The sequence below is a fragment of the Mastomys coucha genome, unplaced genomic scaffold (genome assembly GCF_008632895.1).
Source record: "Mastomys coucha isolate ucsf_1 unplaced genomic scaffold, UCSF_Mcou_1 pScaffold18, whole genome shotgun sequence".
Lineage (NCBI taxonomy): Eukaryota > Metazoa > Chordata > Mammalia > Rodentia > Muridae > Mastomys > Mastomys coucha.
Window position 1 is genome coordinate 94,137,758 of NW_022196900.1, and position 18,248 is coordinate 94,156,005.

The 18,248-nt window shown below is 52.2% G+C and overlaps 1 protein-coding gene and 1 long non-coding RNA gene across 15 annotated transcripts in view; one reads left to right on the forward strand and one right to left on the reverse strand.

Moving 5' to 3' along the window:
* The window catches only part of Rap1gap (RAP1 GTPase activating protein), a 67,616-nt gene that overhangs the window by 22,841 nt on the left and 26,527 nt on the right, over positions 1-18,248 (forward strand). For all 14 annotated transcript variants that reach the window (XR_004121148.1, XR_004121147.1, XR_004121145.1 and 11 more), the window contains one exon: positions 16,374-16,467. Coding sequence is in view for 7 of the 14 variants with exons in the window: in XM_031379133.1 (XP_031234993.1) it covers positions 16,374-16,467 (94 nt within the window). In the remaining 7 variants the exon portion in view is untranslated. The remainder of the gene's footprint in view (positions 1-16,373; positions 16,468-18,248) is intronic.
* The window catches only part of LOC116096885, an 11,400-nt gene continuing 2,293 nt past the window's right edge, over positions 9,142-18,248 (reverse strand). Inside the window, exon 3 of the long non-coding RNA XR_004121149.1 lies at positions 9,142-9,532. This is a non-coding gene — a long non-coding RNA (uncharacterized LOC116096885). The remainder of the gene's footprint in view (positions 9,533-18,248) is intronic.

Here is an 18,248-nt window from a genome sequence, read left to right on the forward strand (position 1 = left end):
GGTGGTGGTGGTGGTATGAAGCTCCACAGCATGTTTGTGGAAGTTAGAGGACAACTTTCAGAAAAGCAGTTCTTTGCTCCCATCAGATGCATCCTGGGAGATCGGTCAGGTGGGAGGGGACTCAGGTTGCATGCTAGACCGCAAGCACCCTTACCTGCTGAACCATCTTACTGGCCCACCTGTCACATCTTCTTGTTTGTTTCCAGTGGTAGGCAGCTCTCCCTGCCCTTGAAATGGTCCCTTGTACTGCTAAGCAGTTTAGATGGGTTCCAAAGAGTCTTCCTTTCCGAGCTGCCTGAGCCTATGTGTGTTCTGGGGTCTCACCCTCCTACACACACACACACACACACACACACACACACACACACACACACGCACACACACACACAGCCCTTCAGTAAGAGAAGGGAGCTCTCTGAGGCTGCTCCTCCTAGGCAGGGTTGCGTATTTGCATCCCGGCTCCCCTTTCACCCTCTAGCTCAGTAACTACAGCCTTAGCTGAAGCCACTCTCCTTGACCCTTCCCATCATGCTCTACAAAAGGGCAACCCCAGGAAGGGGCCTCAGAGAGATGCCTTCTGCCAGGAGTCTTCTCTGTAGCTTCAGGAGACAGAGTTAGGTCCTGCCGAGGTGGAGTTTGATCCCGGGCCGTTGTGGTTTTGCAGTGTGGCCTAGGCAAATGATTCCCGTAATCCCATGCACGACACCACACCCCGTTCAAGGTTCCTGATTGGTCTTGCTTGGCCCTACATCCTGCTACTGCTCAGGCTGCTCCCTTTGCCAGGAAAGCTCTGAACTCTGCGGTTAAACAGACCCCGGTTGAAATGCCCACTCAGTTACTTTGTGGTATTTCTCAACCTGCTTTGCCTCTGGGCTTTGCATGATCCATGATCATGTCAGTGTGGCCATTCAAAATTACTGCACTGAGGCTCTTCAGGGGTGTTTCCTGCCTCTGTGAGTATTTTCACTGGAAGAAAAGATTCATTAGTCCACAGAGACCAAGTGTCACGCACCTGAGCACTTGGTGTGAGTTAGTGGCTTTGGAGGAGGCTCACTGGGTATCTTGGGGTGCAGGTTTTTTTTTTTTAGATTTATTTATTTTATGTATATGAGTATACTGTCACTGTCTTCAGACACATTCAGATCTCATTATGGATGGTTGTGAGCCACCATGTGGTTGCTGGGATTTGAACTCAGGACCTTCAGAAGAGCAGTCAGTGCTTTTAACCGCTGAGCCATCTCTCCAGCTCTATTTATTTTATTTATATGAGTACACTGTAGCTGTCTTCAGACACACCAGAAGAGGGCGTCAGATCTCATTACAGGTGGTTGTGATCCACCATGTGGTTGCTGGGATTTGAATTCAGTACCTTCGGAAGAACAGTCGGTGCTTTTAACCACTGAGCCATCTCTCCAGTCCACAGTCAGTGTTCTTAACTGCTGAGCCATCTCTCCAAGCCCTGGGTGTTGGATCTTATGCAAGATTATTGGCCAAAGCAGACAAATTTGGGTGTTAATGTGGGGAACCCTCAGAGGGCCAAAGCCTGTGCAAACCGGGGGACAGGGTGTGAAGTAGTAGAGACAGGAAAAAGGTCACAACTCTTGGAGTTACTCAGTCCAGAGAGGAAAAGGATGAGGCCAGATTAAAAGTACAGACTGTCAAGGCAGGGAAATCAAGGCAGCACGAGCTTGGAGCAGCTGGTCACATCCATCCACAACCAGGAAAGAGAGCCAGGAATGCCTCCTGCTTAGCTTGCTTACTCCACTTACAGGGTCCAGGATGCCAGCCAGGGACCTGCCATCCACAGTAGCTGGCTCTTCCTATCCAATCAAAGCAATCCCACACGCATGCGCAGAGAAGTGATTCTAGATTCTATCAAGCTAATTCTTACCATTAACACTGCCCATTTCACTACAACATGGAAGCGGGCTGCATGGCACTGCGCATGTGTGCGACAGATGGGTGGGGAGACAGAGAGTGTGGCTTGTGTCCAGTAGGGAATGGCATGTGCTGGGCACAGAGCCTTGGCCATGTCTGGCCACTGAGAGCAGCAGAGTTACCCACCAGGCCATGTGTCTGATCTCCTGGGGGTGGGGGACTCTGAACCCTCAAACCAGGACTTATCCTGAATTCCTCTTTGAAGCTGAATTGTTCTGGCACTTTGGAGACCAGCATCCTGCTGGTGCTCAGTGCAGGCCGAGCTCCAGATTCTTTTTTTTTTTTTTTTTTTTTTTTTTTTTTTTTTTTTTTTTTTTGGTTTTTCGAGACAGGGTTTCTCTGTGTAGCCCTGGCTGTCCTGGAACTCACTCTGTAGACCAGGCTGGCCTCGAACTCAGAAATCTGCCTGCCTCTGCCTCCCAAGTGCTGGGATTAAAGGCGTGCGCCACCACCACCGGGCTGAGCTCCAGATTCTTGACTCTGGACCTGGCTTGTGAATGCCACCACAGTCTGGACTTGGAAAGCTTGGGATCCTCTGTGGGCCTCAGTTTCACTGCTTGTTAGGTCTTTAGCCTGTGTGTGTGTGTGGGGGGGTGGAGACAGACACAGAGAGAGAGAGAGACAGAGGGAGAGAGTGTTAGAATTTAACAGAGGAACAAGGAACTAGGCCCAGGGAAGAAATGGGTTCAAGTCAAGACGCACACACACGTCCAGGCTTGCAGACCCTCTTGCCCAGACCCCAGGTAGAGGCTGGCATGTGTCTAACTAGAGGGGGAATAGGTTATTTGGGAAGAGTTGGTTAGAAACCATGTGGTGATTCCACAAGGCAGTATGCACCAAGGACCACCTTAGAACGTAGAACAGACCTGACCCTGACCATGGTAGCCTCCCTCCTCCTTCACTGTCATTGAATACACAGCAGCCAGTCTGCTTGGTGTCATGGAGGCCTCTGCCCACGGGTGACGAAAATTTCCCCGGTTCCTATGTGAATGAACACACTGACTATGAGTGCCCTGGCTCTGGCCCACACAGGCTGGCCATCTCAGCTGACACCCCGAGGAGTCCCTTGCTTGAGTCTTGCTTTCTTCCCTCATGCAGTGGATATCTGGGATTCCCCACTTCAGGGCCAGTGACATGGGGAGGACGTGCTGGAGGGGAGCCTGCCTGGAGACCCAAGTGATCCGTGGAGAAATCTCTTCTTCATAAAACCAAGGTCATCCCCATACGTTCTTGGGCACCTAGGCTCCAGCAGGGGCTAGCTTGTTTGACCTGGTCTGGCTATTTGCTGTGTGAGTTTGGGCTAGAGGCTTGCCTTGTCTGAACCTGTTTATGCCCATAAATATATAAACAGGGACTTAGTCACCACTTAAAGTGTCCTTTAAGTTTCTCTGTCTCTCCTCTCCCCCCGCCTTCCTTTGTTATCATTGTTGTTCTTTTGAGACAAGGTCTCTCTATTTAGTCCTGACTGTCCTGGAACTCTTTCGAGACCAGGCTGGCTTCGAATTCACAGCAATCCTTCTTCTGCCTCTGTCCCCGAGTACTGAGATTAAAGGTGTATGCCACCATGCCTGGCCCTGTAAGGCTTTTCTTTTCTTTTTCTAAGATTTAGTTATTTCATGTATATGAGTACACTGTCACTGTCTTCAGACACACCAGAAGAGGGCATCAGATCTCATTACAGGTGGTTGTGAGCCACCATGTGGTTGCTAGGAATTGATCTCAGGACCTCTGGAAGAGCAGTCAGTGCTCTTAAGCACTGAGCCTCTCCAGCACACCCCACCGCCCAGCAAGGCTTTTCGCTAGCCATTAATTCATTTAGCAAATACTTCCCAGGTTCATGTTCTGGGCCAGTTATTCACCTGAGGCTGCAGGATCTGGACGAGGGAGGTCTCTGGCCTCACACAGCTTCCCTTCAGTTGGAGGAACAGATATCAGATGAGCTAATGGGCCCCTGAGGTGATTTCAAATGTGTAGCACGGTCTGGAACAGGCATATAAAGGAGCCTGCCTCTGAAGGACATTGGGGTGGTCCCAAGGACTGCTCAAAAAGTCTGTTGTGGGAAGAGTGATCCAAGTAGCTCATGCTCTGTTTTAGGAGTCGGAAACGAGATGTTATGTCCCCGTCCCCGTCTCTTACCTTAGCCAGCTTGGTGACCGTCCTCTGCCTTCCCCCACCAGTTGCCCATGAGGCCAGAGGTCCCCTGAAGCTTCTTACATGGGTGCCCATGTACCCAGAAAGCTCCAAGTTCACCCTCCCAGACTGGTCTAGCAGACAGCTGCATGGTGAACCTAGGATCACATGAGCAGCCCTCACTGAGCAGCAGGTGATAACCCAACAAGCCAGGCATCCAGGAGGTCACACCATATGTACACTCAGCAAATCCTGGTAACAAGGTTTTATGGGCCTAGTCCAGGCTTTTGAGAAAGGGTGTTAAGTGGGACACCTCTCCTGGTTTAATAGGGGGTTCAGGGGAGCCTGAAGAAGGACAGAGCCTGAGGTACTATTGTGAGAATTGGCACAGGCTGTGTGCAAAGACTTGGAGTTGTTAGTGTCCCAGGGCTGGCGAGGGAGGACCATTCTGAAGGGGAGATGGAAGCCACGTGAGGCAGCGTATCTTCATCCTCACGCAGAATGAAGCCATTAGGCAGGTGGGTGGCACAATCCCATGTGAGCACACTGGCTCCCAAGCCCACGCATGCCCCAGACACAAGAGCGTTCTCCGCCACCTCCACTTCCTGTCGTGCACTTCCCACCCTGTACTGCACGACACCCCCCCCCCCCCTTTGCTCGGCTGCAGGGAACCCAGAACTCAGAAGGGACAGACACACCCACTGTAAACAGCCTGGCTCCCGGAGCCCTGCCCCTGGGCATGAGGTGGCTGACTGCCTGAGAATTTTCCCATGAACCTGCAGGGTGGGGTAGCTACCATCCCTGCACACTGGAGAAACTGAGGCTCAGAGGCACAGGCCACACAAATAGATCTTTCCACAGCCAGGAGCTGAACTGGGGGGCCTCCAGACCCCCAATTCTGTTCTCAGCCCCGCTATCCTCTGACTCCGACATGTGCACGTGTGGCTGGTCTGCCACTCTCCCTGAGACGGCTACAGGTGACCTTCAAGGCCAAAGTCTTCCACAAACAAGTTGATTGACACCAAGTTACTCAGAGCTCAGGGAAGGGGGCTGGGCCAGCCAGTACCCACCTGCCAGGTGACCAGGAGGTTTCTAGGGTGGGAGTGGGATGCAGTGGGGCAAACCTGCAGCTGGTGGCCAGCTGGGCACAGAACCCGTGTTTGCATTTACAAATGAGACAGGCAGAGTTGGCTTCCTGGACAGTGCTGTGACACCAATATCCTTCCGCTACCCTCAGGGAAAAGGTGTACCGTGCCAGGGAGGTGAGTGCCTGGCTCTTCCCACCTGACTCTGGGTTCTGATCTCTCTAGGTCTGCGTCCCCCTCTCTAGGCGACTGGAGAAGGCAAAGGAGCCAGGTTCCAGCAGTGTGAATATGTGCTAAGTTTCCCTTTTTTTTTTTTTTCTTTTATCCTATTATTAGTGGAATATTTCCTTCACATCCTTTTTATCCACAGTGTAATAATCTGCAATTCCTTGTAAACCCGTGAGCTCTTCTGCATCTGTATCTGCAATTCCAAACCCATGTTTGTCTTCTGTGGCTGGGATACCTCCATGCTGCTCCCCCAGTCCAAGCCCAGGGCCTTGCCAACCTACTGAGAAATGCCAATCTACTGTGCCTTTTGCCAGTCGGTCTTATCCCAGAGTTTCAAGACATACAGAGGCTGATCTGACCCTTGATTCTATTGAACATCAGTGTGGTTACACTGACCGTCCACACACGAGACCTGCTGCTACACCTACGTGAGAATCAAAAGTTACTGCATGGCCTTGGGGCTCGTCTATCCCAGAGGCTCACAGTGGTGCAGAGTGATCAGTCAGCCTGCATGGAACCCAGGCAGTGGCTTGGAGGCTGCAGGCAAGGGGTGACACTAGGGACGGGTCACCACGGCTCCTCTTTTTCTGAAAATACAGGGTAGGGGCCGGGGAGCTACTCAGCTGGTGGAGGTGCCTGTTTCCAAGCCCGATAACCTAAGGTTGGTCCCTAGAGCCCACACAGTAGAAGGAGAGAACCAAATCCCACAAGCTGTCCTCTGACTTCACATGTGCATGATGATGTGATGGCGTGATGGCGTGGTGGTGTGGTGGCATGGTGATGTGCGCTCCCCCGAGTAAACAGTGATTTTTGTTTTGTTTTTTTTTGTTGTTGTTGTTTGTTTGTTTTAAGAAAGCAAGGGTGCTTGGAGAGGTGGCAAGTATCTTTGATCCCAGCGCTTGGGAGAAAGAAGCAGGCAGATCCTTGTGATGTCAAGGCTAGCCTGGTTTACATAATGAGTTTCAGGCCAGCCAGGCGACAATGTGAGACACTGTGCCAATCAGGATAAAAGGCAGGGTCTAATTGCTACCCAGCCACTCAGCCTGTTAGCCACTTCTTCCTCAGCCTCCCAAAGAGGCAGATTTACATGGGCTGTCAGCGTTTTTTAACTTAATTTCTTTTTTGAGACTGAGTCTCATATAGCCCAGGCTGGCCTTGAATTCACTGTGTAGCCAACAATGAGCTTAAACTTCCAATCCTCCTGTTTCCACCTCTCAAGTGCTGGGATTATGGGCAATGTGCCCCTATGCCTGACTTTTCTCCATTTTTAAATCACAAAACTAAGTCCTCGGAAAGGGCTGAGGCTGCCGACCTGGAGCTTCATGGGATAGCACACACGGCTCTCATTAGAATTCAAAGCAGAAAAATGTGTTCCAGAGCTTGGCAGCGGTGTCGCACGCCTTTAATCCCAGCACTTGGGAGGCAGAGGCAGGCAGATTTCTGAGTTCGAGACCAGCCTGGTCTACAGAGTGAGTTCCAGGCCAGCCAGGGCTGCACAGAGAAACCCTGTCTCAAAAAACCAAAAAAAAAAAAAAAAAAAAAAAAAAAAAAAAAAGTGTCCCAGAAAAAGGCAGAACCCCATCCTGTTTCTTAGACACAAGTTATGAGGACATTTGCATGTAGTTTTGACATTTTATGAAAATTATATATATTTATTTAAGGATTTATTTATTTATGTATATATGAATGAGTACACTGTAGCTGTATAGATGGTTGTGAGCCATCATGTGGTTGTTTGGATTTGAACTCAGAACCTTCAGAAGAGCAGTTAGTGCTCTTAACTGCTGAGCCATCTCATCAGCCCAAAAATGATATATTTTTATTGCAACTTACTTACCTTCCTTCCTCTCTCTCTCTCCCTCTTCTTTCTTTCTTTCTTCTTTTCTTTCTTTCTCTCTCTCTCTCTTTCTTTCTTTCTTTCTTTCTTTCTTTCTTTTTTCCTTCCTTCCTGAGACAGAGTCTATGTAGTCTTGGAACTCACTATATAAACCAACCTGTCCTTGAACTCACAAAGAACTGCCTGCCGTGGCCTCCCAAGTACTGGAATTTAAAGGTGCACACTACTATGGCAGAGCCAGCTTGCTTTGTTTACTTAATGTGCCCTAAGCCACAGGAACGAGAGGCCTGCTTTACCCCTGTTGCCTAGGACTCCACAGCTTGCATGTACCTTGAAATGTTTTCCAGTATTCACGTTATTATGGTGGTGAGAACCAAACCCAGAGCCACATGTGCTGTAGACAAGTGATCCATCCGTTTACATTTATTTGAGAACATTGTCTCACTTAGTTGCCCAGGCTAGCCTGGGACATTCCATCCTGTCTCAGCCTTTGGAACCATAGATGGAGGTCTGGGCTATCAGACCTGGCAGTTGCTTTACTATGCACCGCTGTAGGTGGGCTCAGCCATCTCTGATGTTCTCTTGACCACCGTCCTCCTTCAGTGGCTGCTAAGGGGGACTGTCCAGACGTCCCTTCTGCAAACCCCGCTGCACTGACTTCCCAGATCTCTGTCCATCCTTGCCCGTGCTTACAGAGGAGGAAGTAGAAATGAAGTCTCCAGGCCAAACCATGTGCCCTTTGCTCTTGGCTGGGAGAGGGTTAAACCTTGTTCGCCCTGGTGCATCTGGGGAAATCTTGGAAGCCATGGGGATTTATCCCAGCCCTGGGGGTCCTATGGAGCTGGGGGTTGGGGGGGCAGCACCTTAAAAGCCCTGCCCAGGCCTCTGTCTCTGCTCCTCTAGTTTCCAGCTGCAGTCCAGGGCTGAGCCTGCCTTACGGTCCAGGGGACCAATCCCCCACACAGCTGGCTGCTTCTCGGCTCGGCTCATATCTACCTTCTGGAACAGAGCCCAGCCTGTTGTCAGCAAAGAAGGAAGACAGGCAGAGGAAGGGGAGGTTCCAGGTTTCTTTTACCACACACTTCCTAAGTGCAAATTTACAAACGTTCACAAGCCAACACTGTTGTTACTCTTCCTTCAGATTCTGTGTGTGTGTGTGTGTGTGTGTGTGTGTGTATTTGCACACACTGGGGATAGAACTCATGACCTCACAGATGATGGGCAAGCAATGTGTCATTGAGCTACATCTCCAGCTCTTCTTCTTGATTCTGTGGGGTGTTTTTTTTTTTTTCAAAAGGCATATTTATTTTATGCCAGGCAGCAGTGGTACACACCTTTAATCTCAGCTCTTGGGAGGCAGAAGCAGGCAGATCTCCGTGAGTTCAAGGTCATTCTGGTCTACAGAGCAAATTCCAAGACAGCTAGGGCTACACACAGACAAAATGCTGTCTCAAAAGACAAAAAAAGATTTTTTTTTAATTTATATAAATGAGTATGTATGTATATATGTATGCATATATGCATGTATGTGCACCATTGTATGTACAGTGCCTCCAGAGGCTAAAAGAGGGCATCAAATCCCCTGGAACTAGAATTAGAAAAAGATGGTTATGAGTGGCATGTGGGTGTTGGGAACTGGACCTGGATGTTCTGCAAGAGCGTCCAGTGCTCTAACCACTGAACCATCCCTCCAGCCCCTCTGTAATCTTGATTTTTATAGATGCAGAAACTGAGGCTCATAGAAGTTAGGTAACTTTTCCAATGTTACAGAGAGGTTGTCAAACTTAGGATTAAAATGCAGGTTGCTTGCTTTTAGAGCCTATACCATGACCCATGCTGTCTCTGCAGGCAGGAGCCCATGACCTATAAGTACCTATTGTATACTCAGGTCTAAGCTAGTCAAGATATACACATGGCACCTAATTTATTACATGTAACAACCCTGCCAAGTAGGTATTTATTATCCCATTTTACAGACAGAAAAACTGAGGCCTGGAAGAGAGAACAACCTCTGAGGGGTTTAAGGTCTTTCCTCAGGGAAAGGCTTCCTTCCAGGGTTTGGTTCCAGACAAGCCTTGGGAGACCACCTTCTTGTCTTTCCATTCACCTATGGGATCTCACAGCTGAACTTCCGAATTGTCTAGCCTGAGACCCAATGTGCAACGGCAAGGCCGCGGCTCAGAGAAGTGGTAGATCTCTACGGAGATCACTCCATAGCCACTGATGGAGAGACAGATCCTAGGCTTCTTGCCCTTGTCATCTTCAGTCGGGAGATGGTGACCTTGTCCTGGAGTTTCTGTCCCAGCTTGGAGCCCTGGAGGTGATACTCCGATAGATCTTTAGCAGGGCTAGTGCAGGGGGGGAGGGGTGGATTAAATAAGGCCTCCGTCATGGAGTAGAACATCTTGCTGGCAAAATGTTCCGAGAGTTCTGGGCAGAGCTAGAGCATCTGGGTGTCTCTGTGGATCTGCTGGGGTGAGGGGTGGCTCACCCACCTTAGCGCCCTGCCAACATCCAGCGCCATTGTCTGGCTCAGAGCAGGCTGCAAGCCACTGTGCTGGGCATAAATGACCAACCGTAGGAATGAAGGGCATGGGGGAGGGGCGTGCGTACATGCGTACGTGGGCCCTGACAGAAGTCAGTGAGCACAGGAATGTCAGGAACTTGGAGAAGGGGGACCCCCCCGAAAGGGGACCCCCTGGGCTGCAGAGGCTGACTCGGACAATAGGTCAAGGGTGGGTGGGGTGACACAGAGACTGTAGGCAGCTGTGGAACCCTGTAGCCTGTGGGTGCTGGAAAGGGCACCCAGGCCATCCTGGCTTTGTGTCTAGGGTGGGGGTGGCCGGCCCATCTGAGAGAGCTGGCGGGTGGTATGCTGTCCTATGGCGGTGTGGGCAAGGACTAGAAATACAAGGTGTGAGCTTCGGGTGTCACTGTGGGCAAGTCCCTGTTTATCTGTTGAGGCTGCGGTTTTCTTCCAGGTAGAGTGTGGATTGGGTTACCTGCCAGTGGATTTCTGAGTAGCTGATACAGCGTCCTCGGGGAGGGCTGGTGATATGTCAATTGGAAGGTGCCGGGCTGCATTAGCAGATGCTGTTCCGGCAGGAAAGGTTCCCATACCCACATCCTCTCCCGTGTCCTTTCTCCTTCCTATACTGTGAGGCCCAAGTCCATGCCTCAGAACCAGGGGAGCCGGGAGAGCCAGGTATAGCCACAGTGGAGCTCAGACCTTAGGCCACCTGAGCTGGGCAGACCAGCACCCCAGGCTGGGGCCAGTCCGTGACCTCCTCTCTGGCTTGCCAACCTGATGTTTACTCAGGAGGCCACTGCCTGGCCCAGCTCCGGGATCCGGGTATCTGGGCTGTCAGCCAGCATATGGTAAGGGCCCCATGTGCCACCTTCCTGCCCAGTGGTGACCCTAGTCTGGAGTGCAAGGCCTTTCATCGGCGTGCTCTGGCCTCAGCCCCAAGCCTATCTTAAGACGTTTTTGGGGAAACTTTGGGCTCATCTCAAAAATGGGTGTCCGAGTGTCCTTATAAGGATTAAATGACATCACAGTCAGAAGAGGCCCTTGGACCCCAACAACCCCCACCCCCCCAGCCTCATGCTCCCTTCTACGAGGTCAGAGGTACGTAAGGAGGGAAGCCAGAAGTGACTAGCTCAGGCCTATGTCTGACTGCCTAGGCTCCTGCCTCCGCCTGGACAGAAGCCCCCTACCTAACACACACACACACACACACACACACACACACGCACACGCACACACACACACACACACACACACACACACACACCTTGCTTTTGAAACCTGTTTACCTGGCTATACCTAGCCCCATTTCCTGGCACCTGGGCACAGGCAGGGATGGGCAGGCAGGGCATGGGGCATGGAGGAGGACTGTGCCAGATGGCTGAGCTTTGAAGACAATGGGCCTCTGTGCCCCCTGGGTGGGGGAAGCTCTCCGGCAGCCATTTGGCTCCTGGTTTATACTAGAGTCCTCTTAGAGCACAGCCCCGGGTCCCTGCTTGGAGACTGGGGCCCTGCAGGGGATGGCTCCCCCAAACCTGTTAGTGGGGAAAGTGCCCCTTCCCCACATACTAGGAGGGCAGAAGCGCTTGGCTGACAAGCCCTTCTCCCAGTCCCTGCTGGCAGGCACCCTTGAGGCATCTGTCCCTCTGTCTCAGGCTAGCTCTTCTTTCCCAAGCCTTCATTAGCTGGCCAGTTCTCCTGACTACTGTATCTGGTCGCCCGTGAGTGCCAGGTGGGTGTCAGGTGGGTGTCCTTGAGACAGGACAAGGGGAGGGGCATGAGAAGTGGGGGGAGGGAGGGAGCATCAGCTGGGTCCAGATGCCTCCATGTTTGGAACACCTGGGTCAGTTGGACCTCCCTCTCCTGCTTGGCATCATTGCTTGCTTCAGGCTTCTAGGCAGCCCTTCTCGGACAGAACCTCGGCTCTCACTCTGTAGATTCAAGATGGGGTTCTGCCACCACCCTTCTGTTGGGTCACAGGGGAATGTACCCTGGGGAGGAGCTTGGCATTCATCCTCAGCCTGCTGGTACTTCCAGAAGCATTTAGACCTGGCTCGGACCCTGACCTCTGGGGGTCCTCCTACCCTCGTGAGGTGTCCAGAACCCTCAAGAGTGTGCTGTGGGGGGGAGTTTGAGCTTTCACCTCCGATCTGCTGTCGAATGCTGGGCCACCTCCAAGTGATGCCTCAACTTCCCCAAGCCTCAGTTTGCCTTTCTGGTCCTGAGGAGCCTCAGCCCCGTGTCTTATCTGCCGGCTCAGTTGCTCAGTTCCGGTGAGAGTCCTAGAGAGCCGATAAAGCAAAGGATAAAGAAAAGAAGCCTTTGAAAAGCACTGAGCCCGCCCCCACTCCCCATGTTCGATTATTACTGCAGCGATAAGGGAGATGCAGAACAGTTGCCAAGGAACTGGGAGCTGTCTGCAGCAGCTTCCAGCCGTCCCACTCAGGACCCGGGCCCTGTCCCCTAGACCCCTGCCTTACTCTTTCTAAGGGAAAGACATACACCACCAAGAGCTGAAGAAACTGGGCCAGCTGGCTGGCAACCAGGCAGGAGCTGAAGGTCACTCTAGAGCATGCCTGGCTCAGACTTCAGGTTGGCTTTCCCTGTGACACTGAGGAAGTCACCTCCTCGGTGGCTGCAGCCTGTTCATGTGTTCGAGAATGTGGCGGTGCATACAGGACAAGACTGGAGACTCCTAGGAGGGTCATGGGACTCACCGTGTGCGGGGAGCCCGGGGCTGAGGGAGAAAGTCGCTGTGGGCAGAAAGCTAGTTGACAGGAGGAGGGGCCTGTCTGCCTGTCCTGGCAGACAGCTGGGATATATGCAGTGGAGTCGGCCCCCACCTTGTCCTCTCCGTGCTGGGTGATGTTGGAGGAAGTCTTTGTGCTTCCATTTTATTCCTCTGCATGACAGGCTGACAGAGACACACCTCCAAAAGCCATTGTGTGTGTGTGTGTGTGTGTGTATGCATGAGAGAGAGAGAGAGAGACAGACAGACAGACACGGAGGTGGGGGTGCATCAAGATGGCTCAGCAGGTAAAGGCACTTGCCACCAAGCCTTACTACCTGAGTTTGATTCCTGGGACCCCTATGGTGAGGGAGAAAGCTGAGTCCTTCATGTTGCCCCTACATACGCTGGAGTACATACATGCACACATGTGCACACACACATGCGCACGTGCACATCATTTTCTTTTTAAGCCCCCGTAGTGATGGGAGGAGACTTCCCGTGTGAATTGTAGGAGCCAAAAAGGGGGCATCTGTCAGTAGAGAGCCCCTTCCCCTGGCGGCCGGTGTTGGGAGACTGGGAAATACTGAGTTAGGTCTGAGGATCAGGAAGGGTTTTGGAAAGGTGGGAAGGAGACAAGTTTAGGGGGCCTACCCCTCATGTAGGCAGAATGACACAGGGTGGGGTAGATGAGACAGGAGGGACCTGCAAGGTCAACCTCGTGAGGATGGTGGAAGGGTGCATGGGGGGGCTAGAGGCTGCAGAGAATGAGGGTTGAAGCAGGAATGTCTGAGCAGAAGGCAATGTGGAAGTGGGGAGGAGGGAGAACGGGAAAGGGAGGAGGAAGGGGAGGAGGGGGAGAGGCCAAGTCTGTTCTTTGCTGTTAAAATGAGTGTTAAATGAGCAGCTACTATTTGTTAAGAGGCTATTATCATGTGTGGTTAAAGAGATAACTCCTTCACCCTGATCCTCATGAGTTTTATGGCCTCGGTCTCCCTGAGTATGACCTTGGACCAGTCAGGAAGCAATCTTGTAGTGATTTACTGTCTTCTCTAATAATAATAATAATAATAATAATAATAATAATAATAATAATAATAATAAGGACCCCAGCTTGTAAGTAAGATGGCTCCACGGGCAAAGCAGCTTGCCGCCAAGCCTGAGGACCTGAGTTTGATCCCTGGGACTGTAGTGGAGGGAGAGAACTCATTCCTACAAGTTGAGTTGTCCTCTTATCTTTACACACGACTTGTGGCCAGCTCTCCTACTTGATCCTGACGTCTCTTCAGCTGTCTATAGCGTGTGATGAGCAACGCCAGCCCTCAGGCTGGGAAGGCTCTGTCGGGCTTGAGCCCTTGGGATTGGCCACGTGTTACAGAGTTTAGATTTTGACTTTGGACATTATAAACTTGGGCGCAGATGCCTGCTCTGCAGGTGGGTGCCCTTTCTGAGCTTCAGTTTCCCCCGTGGAGGATGTGGGCAGTTTGAGAACGCTACATCGTTAGACTATAAGGCTTTTGCTAACATTGTCCTTCCATCCCTCAGGGCTGAGGACAGGATGTCCCCTGCCCTAGTCTCACCCCTGGCTTCCCTAGCCCTTAGGAGCCAGCTGTAGCTTATTAGAGGACTTGCCTTGCTGGGGGAGGGACAGGACTCTGGCCAAGAGAGAAAAGTGAGCCCGGAGCAGGGAGGTGAGGGGTGGAGGCGGGGCCTAAGTGGAGAAGGATGGAGCTAGAGCATCTCCCTACAGCTGTGAAAGGTTCCAGCTTCAGCTGCTCTGAGAGAGATGGACATGGGAAGCAGTCGAGGAGGAGCTACTCTATGAGGAGTGGCTGCTCGGCTGCCCTCAGTGGTCAAAGACTGATTCTGTGGCCAACAAATGGGTAGACAGAAGGTACCACTTACAGAGCCCGGCTGTGGAAACCACCATCACATGCAGCCAGGAGATCCCAGGACAGTCCCTGAGAGCACCCAGCTTGGCTCCAACTTCATTAGGGCTTCCTGGCCACTCAGTACATTCTCTGTTACACTCCATGGGCACCAGCTGTGCTGGTCAAGACAGTGAGCCTTGGAGTCCAGGCCCTGCTTGTGAGGGACTCAGTTCCTTTGTCTGTAAACTAGGGGGTCGGAAGGGGGCCTGGGAGCTGGCTCAGCAGGTTAAAGCGCTTGCAGGGCAACTGTGAAGACTGGACCGGGAGTTTAGATCCCCAGCACCTGGTTAAAGGCTGGCACAATGGCACCCGTCTTTAACCCTGGTTCTGAGGAGACAGACACAGGAGGATACCTGGGCCTCACCGGCCAACCAGGATAGCCAGATCAGTCAGTGAGCTCCAGATTCCGTGAGAGCTCCTGTCTCAAAAAGGAAGAGGGAGGTCAATTGAGAAAGACAGATGACATCACACACACACACACACACACACACACACACACACACACACACACACACACATGGTGAGAGTAAGTAACCCCAGACCCCAGCACACTGAGGGCAGAGTGGGTCTTCAGAGAATCTACTGGAGCACTTCCCTGGGCCTTTGTCTAACCATCCACCCGTGTCTCCCCCTTCCCTCCCCCCTGTCAGTCCACTTTGTGTGGACAGAAATTATGTTTAGCACATCCCCTTGCTCACCAACCTTCCATAGCTTTCTACTGCCCATGTCCAGTAAGGTCACCAGTCAGCAAGTACTCTATGGGGTCCTACGTGGGAGCCAGTTCATGGCAGGAATGCCTATGATGGCCCAGTCATGGTGATGAATTGTTTTAGAGACGGAGGCCCAGAGGGGCTGCTGTGTCCTGGACTCAAGGCACACCAGCCGGTAGGTATCTGAGACCACGCCCACATTGATGCTAGGGCCTTAACACACTGTTGCTTTTCAAGCCAAGTAGTGCCAGGGCACAAACCTTGTAAGAAGTTGACAGCCCTGGAGGTAGGAGGTCTCCTGTGCTAAGCAGGGTTGACACCCCTGCGGGGTTGGGGTGGGGGGAGAGTAGGGGTTCCCATGCTAAGTAGGGCTGAGTCTGGGGCTTAGAACTTGCCAGAGTCTCTTTCGGGCCGGGATCATATGGTCCTCCCTCTCCTGGGTGTGTCCTCCTGGCTCTGCCTGACTCAAGCCCGCCACAGGCCACTGAAGCTCCTCTGGAAGGTGACTCACTCTTTCTAGACCAGCCTGCCTTAGTAGAACAGGAGCGGGCGGGAATGCAGCCATGTCAGGTTGACCTCCAGCAGCCAGCGACAGAAGCCAGGCCTGCTTCACCAGGCCACAGGTTCCTTGCATCTGGGAACCAATGGGCATGTCTTCCTCTTGACCTAAGAGATGGACTCGGCAGGCTAGTGCGGGAGACAGGCGCTGACTTCACCCTTCTTACACCTGGCCCCTGTCTACCGGTGTAACATTGTCCAGGCTTAGAGTCTGATGGATCGTGGACAGAAAGACCTGTTGTGGGCTGTCTGGGTGACCTCTGTGTACATTCCAGTCCATGTCCTAAAATGGAAGTGAGCCGGCGCATGCTTGCAAGGTCAAGGTGCGCCCACTGTGTGGCACTCACTGGCATCAATAATAGCAGTCCTAAAGATGCTGCCCACTAAAGACTCTGGGAAGGACCCAGAGAGACAGGGACCCTCATAGCTCCTGCTTCTATAGATAGCAATGCTTGCTGTCTCTACCTCAGTGTCCCATCTTCAGAATGGGCTGGAGAGCTGGTAGAGAACTTGAGGGTCCATAACTCTAACTTGTGCTTGCTAGCCTTGCTCAGGAAGCCCCTCCTTCCCTCCCACTTACAGAGGGCACAGCCCTTCCTACCTGCTCTGCTTTCCCAACTCTCAAAGGGCTCTTCTGTCCCAAGATCCCAAATCTCCCAAGCTGGGGCTCTCCCTGACCTCAGACTCTCTTTCTCTTCCAGGAGGAGTGATGGACAGAAGCAGAGCTTTCCCCAGGCACTAAACCTGTTACTAGTGGACTCAGTCCCCTCCCACCCTGCTTCACCCTACCCTAAGGTAAGTGACCCCAACCTATGGCCCTGGGTTTGCTCCCCCTCCTCCACCATGCCAGGGCCAGGAGATACCTAAATATTACTATTGGGAAGATGTAAAAGGTTTAGGTCAATGCCTTGGGGCTTAGTCCTCAAAAGGGCATCTCTCTTGACGGTTGGGTGGCCTGTGTTGTCTCAGAGGTTGAACCAGGGTCTACATACGTGTAGGCATGGGGCTTAGAGATAAACTCTTAAGGTAGATGACTCCTTGGCCTCCTCTCCAGTATCATCCAGTGGGCCATGGCTGTTCCCACTATAGTCCAGATGTGATAATTGCCCCTGCTTACCAGACCACATGCAGCAGGATTCGATGAAAGGTATTTCTCCAGCAGCCCAGGCCGGCTCTTGCTCCAAGTCCTATGGTGAAACCTTTCTGTTGCTATCAACAGTCAAGGTTTGCCAGGTACCTACTTAGTATCAAACATAAAGGACACACACTCTCTCCCCAGAAGCCATGCCCAGTCCATGAGATGAATTACTCAATAGCCTCTGCAGAATGTCAGGGGCCGGGGGAGCTGGTGTTTCAGGAGGTTCATTCCGTTGGCACTGCATAGCACTTAGCGTCTTGCCTGTAGGGCTGCTCTGCGTCTCAGTTAATCACTCTGTGCTGTGGCTGTGGCCATTCAAATGCAAGCCCAGAGATGCTGTTATTTGGCCAAAGGGCTACAGGCTGGAGGCTGTGCGATCAGGACTGGCTCATGCTTTCTGGCCAGTGTGTGGCTTGTGGACTTTCCAGTGCAGGGGGATGAACCCTCACTCTGGCAGGACTAAAACCCACCCACAGCCATCTTGCCAACTGGCCCTTTCATCAACCTCAGGCAGGGGAGCATGCTCCCAACCAGGATCCAAATGTTCAGAGGCGAAGGGCTCTTCCCTAGGGTTGCACAGCCAGGAAGGGTCTGCCAGGCACGTACTCCAGAGCTCTGACCTACAGTAAGGATTGACACCTTTCCTAGGCCAGGAGGATGAAGGTCCAAGGAATGTTATCTCTGTGTAGGACTTCGATCTTCATGGAGATGCGAAGCAGGGGTGCTGTCAGTAGCACAGGGCCTCCTGAGACTCTCCTGCCTTCCCTGGAGGGTGGCAGCCCCGGACAAGGCCACAGGAGCCCTCAGGAAACAGCTGTTTGATGGGAGCCACTTGCTTGAACAGCTGGGTTTGACAGTGAGACTTGCCCCTAGCCATAGGACCGTTGTTTGTCCTGCCTGGGCTTTGGCCCTTCCATCTGGAGGGAAGGCTAATGTAGCATATCCTTGGAGCCTGAGGCTCAGACAGACCAAGCTGGGCCCTTCTGTTACCAATGAGCGGCTATCCTTTAGCCTCCTGGCCTCCACCCAGTTGGCTACCACTTTCCAATCATGCTAACACAGAGCAATGAGCTTCAGACCACTACATCCCCACAGTCCACCCCTCCTCCAAATCAAGACTCCTTCTGTGAACTGCTATCACAGATCACAGAAACCAATTCCCGGAGAGACTCATCTGGCTTTCCAGCAGGCTGTTGGTGGGCTGAGGGTACCTGCCTGGGATACGCTCCAGGTTTCCTCAATGCCCTATACTGCTACATATGTATAATGATACTGGAACCAGTTCCAGAGGCATGTAAGCTCCCTATACCTAAAGGCAAGTCCTACCTCTAACATAGAGTAGACAGCTGCTGCTGCTGCTGCTCCTGCTGCTCCTCCTCTTCCTCCTGCTTCTTCTTCTTCTTCTTCTTCTTCTTCTTCTTCTTCTTCTTCTTCTTCT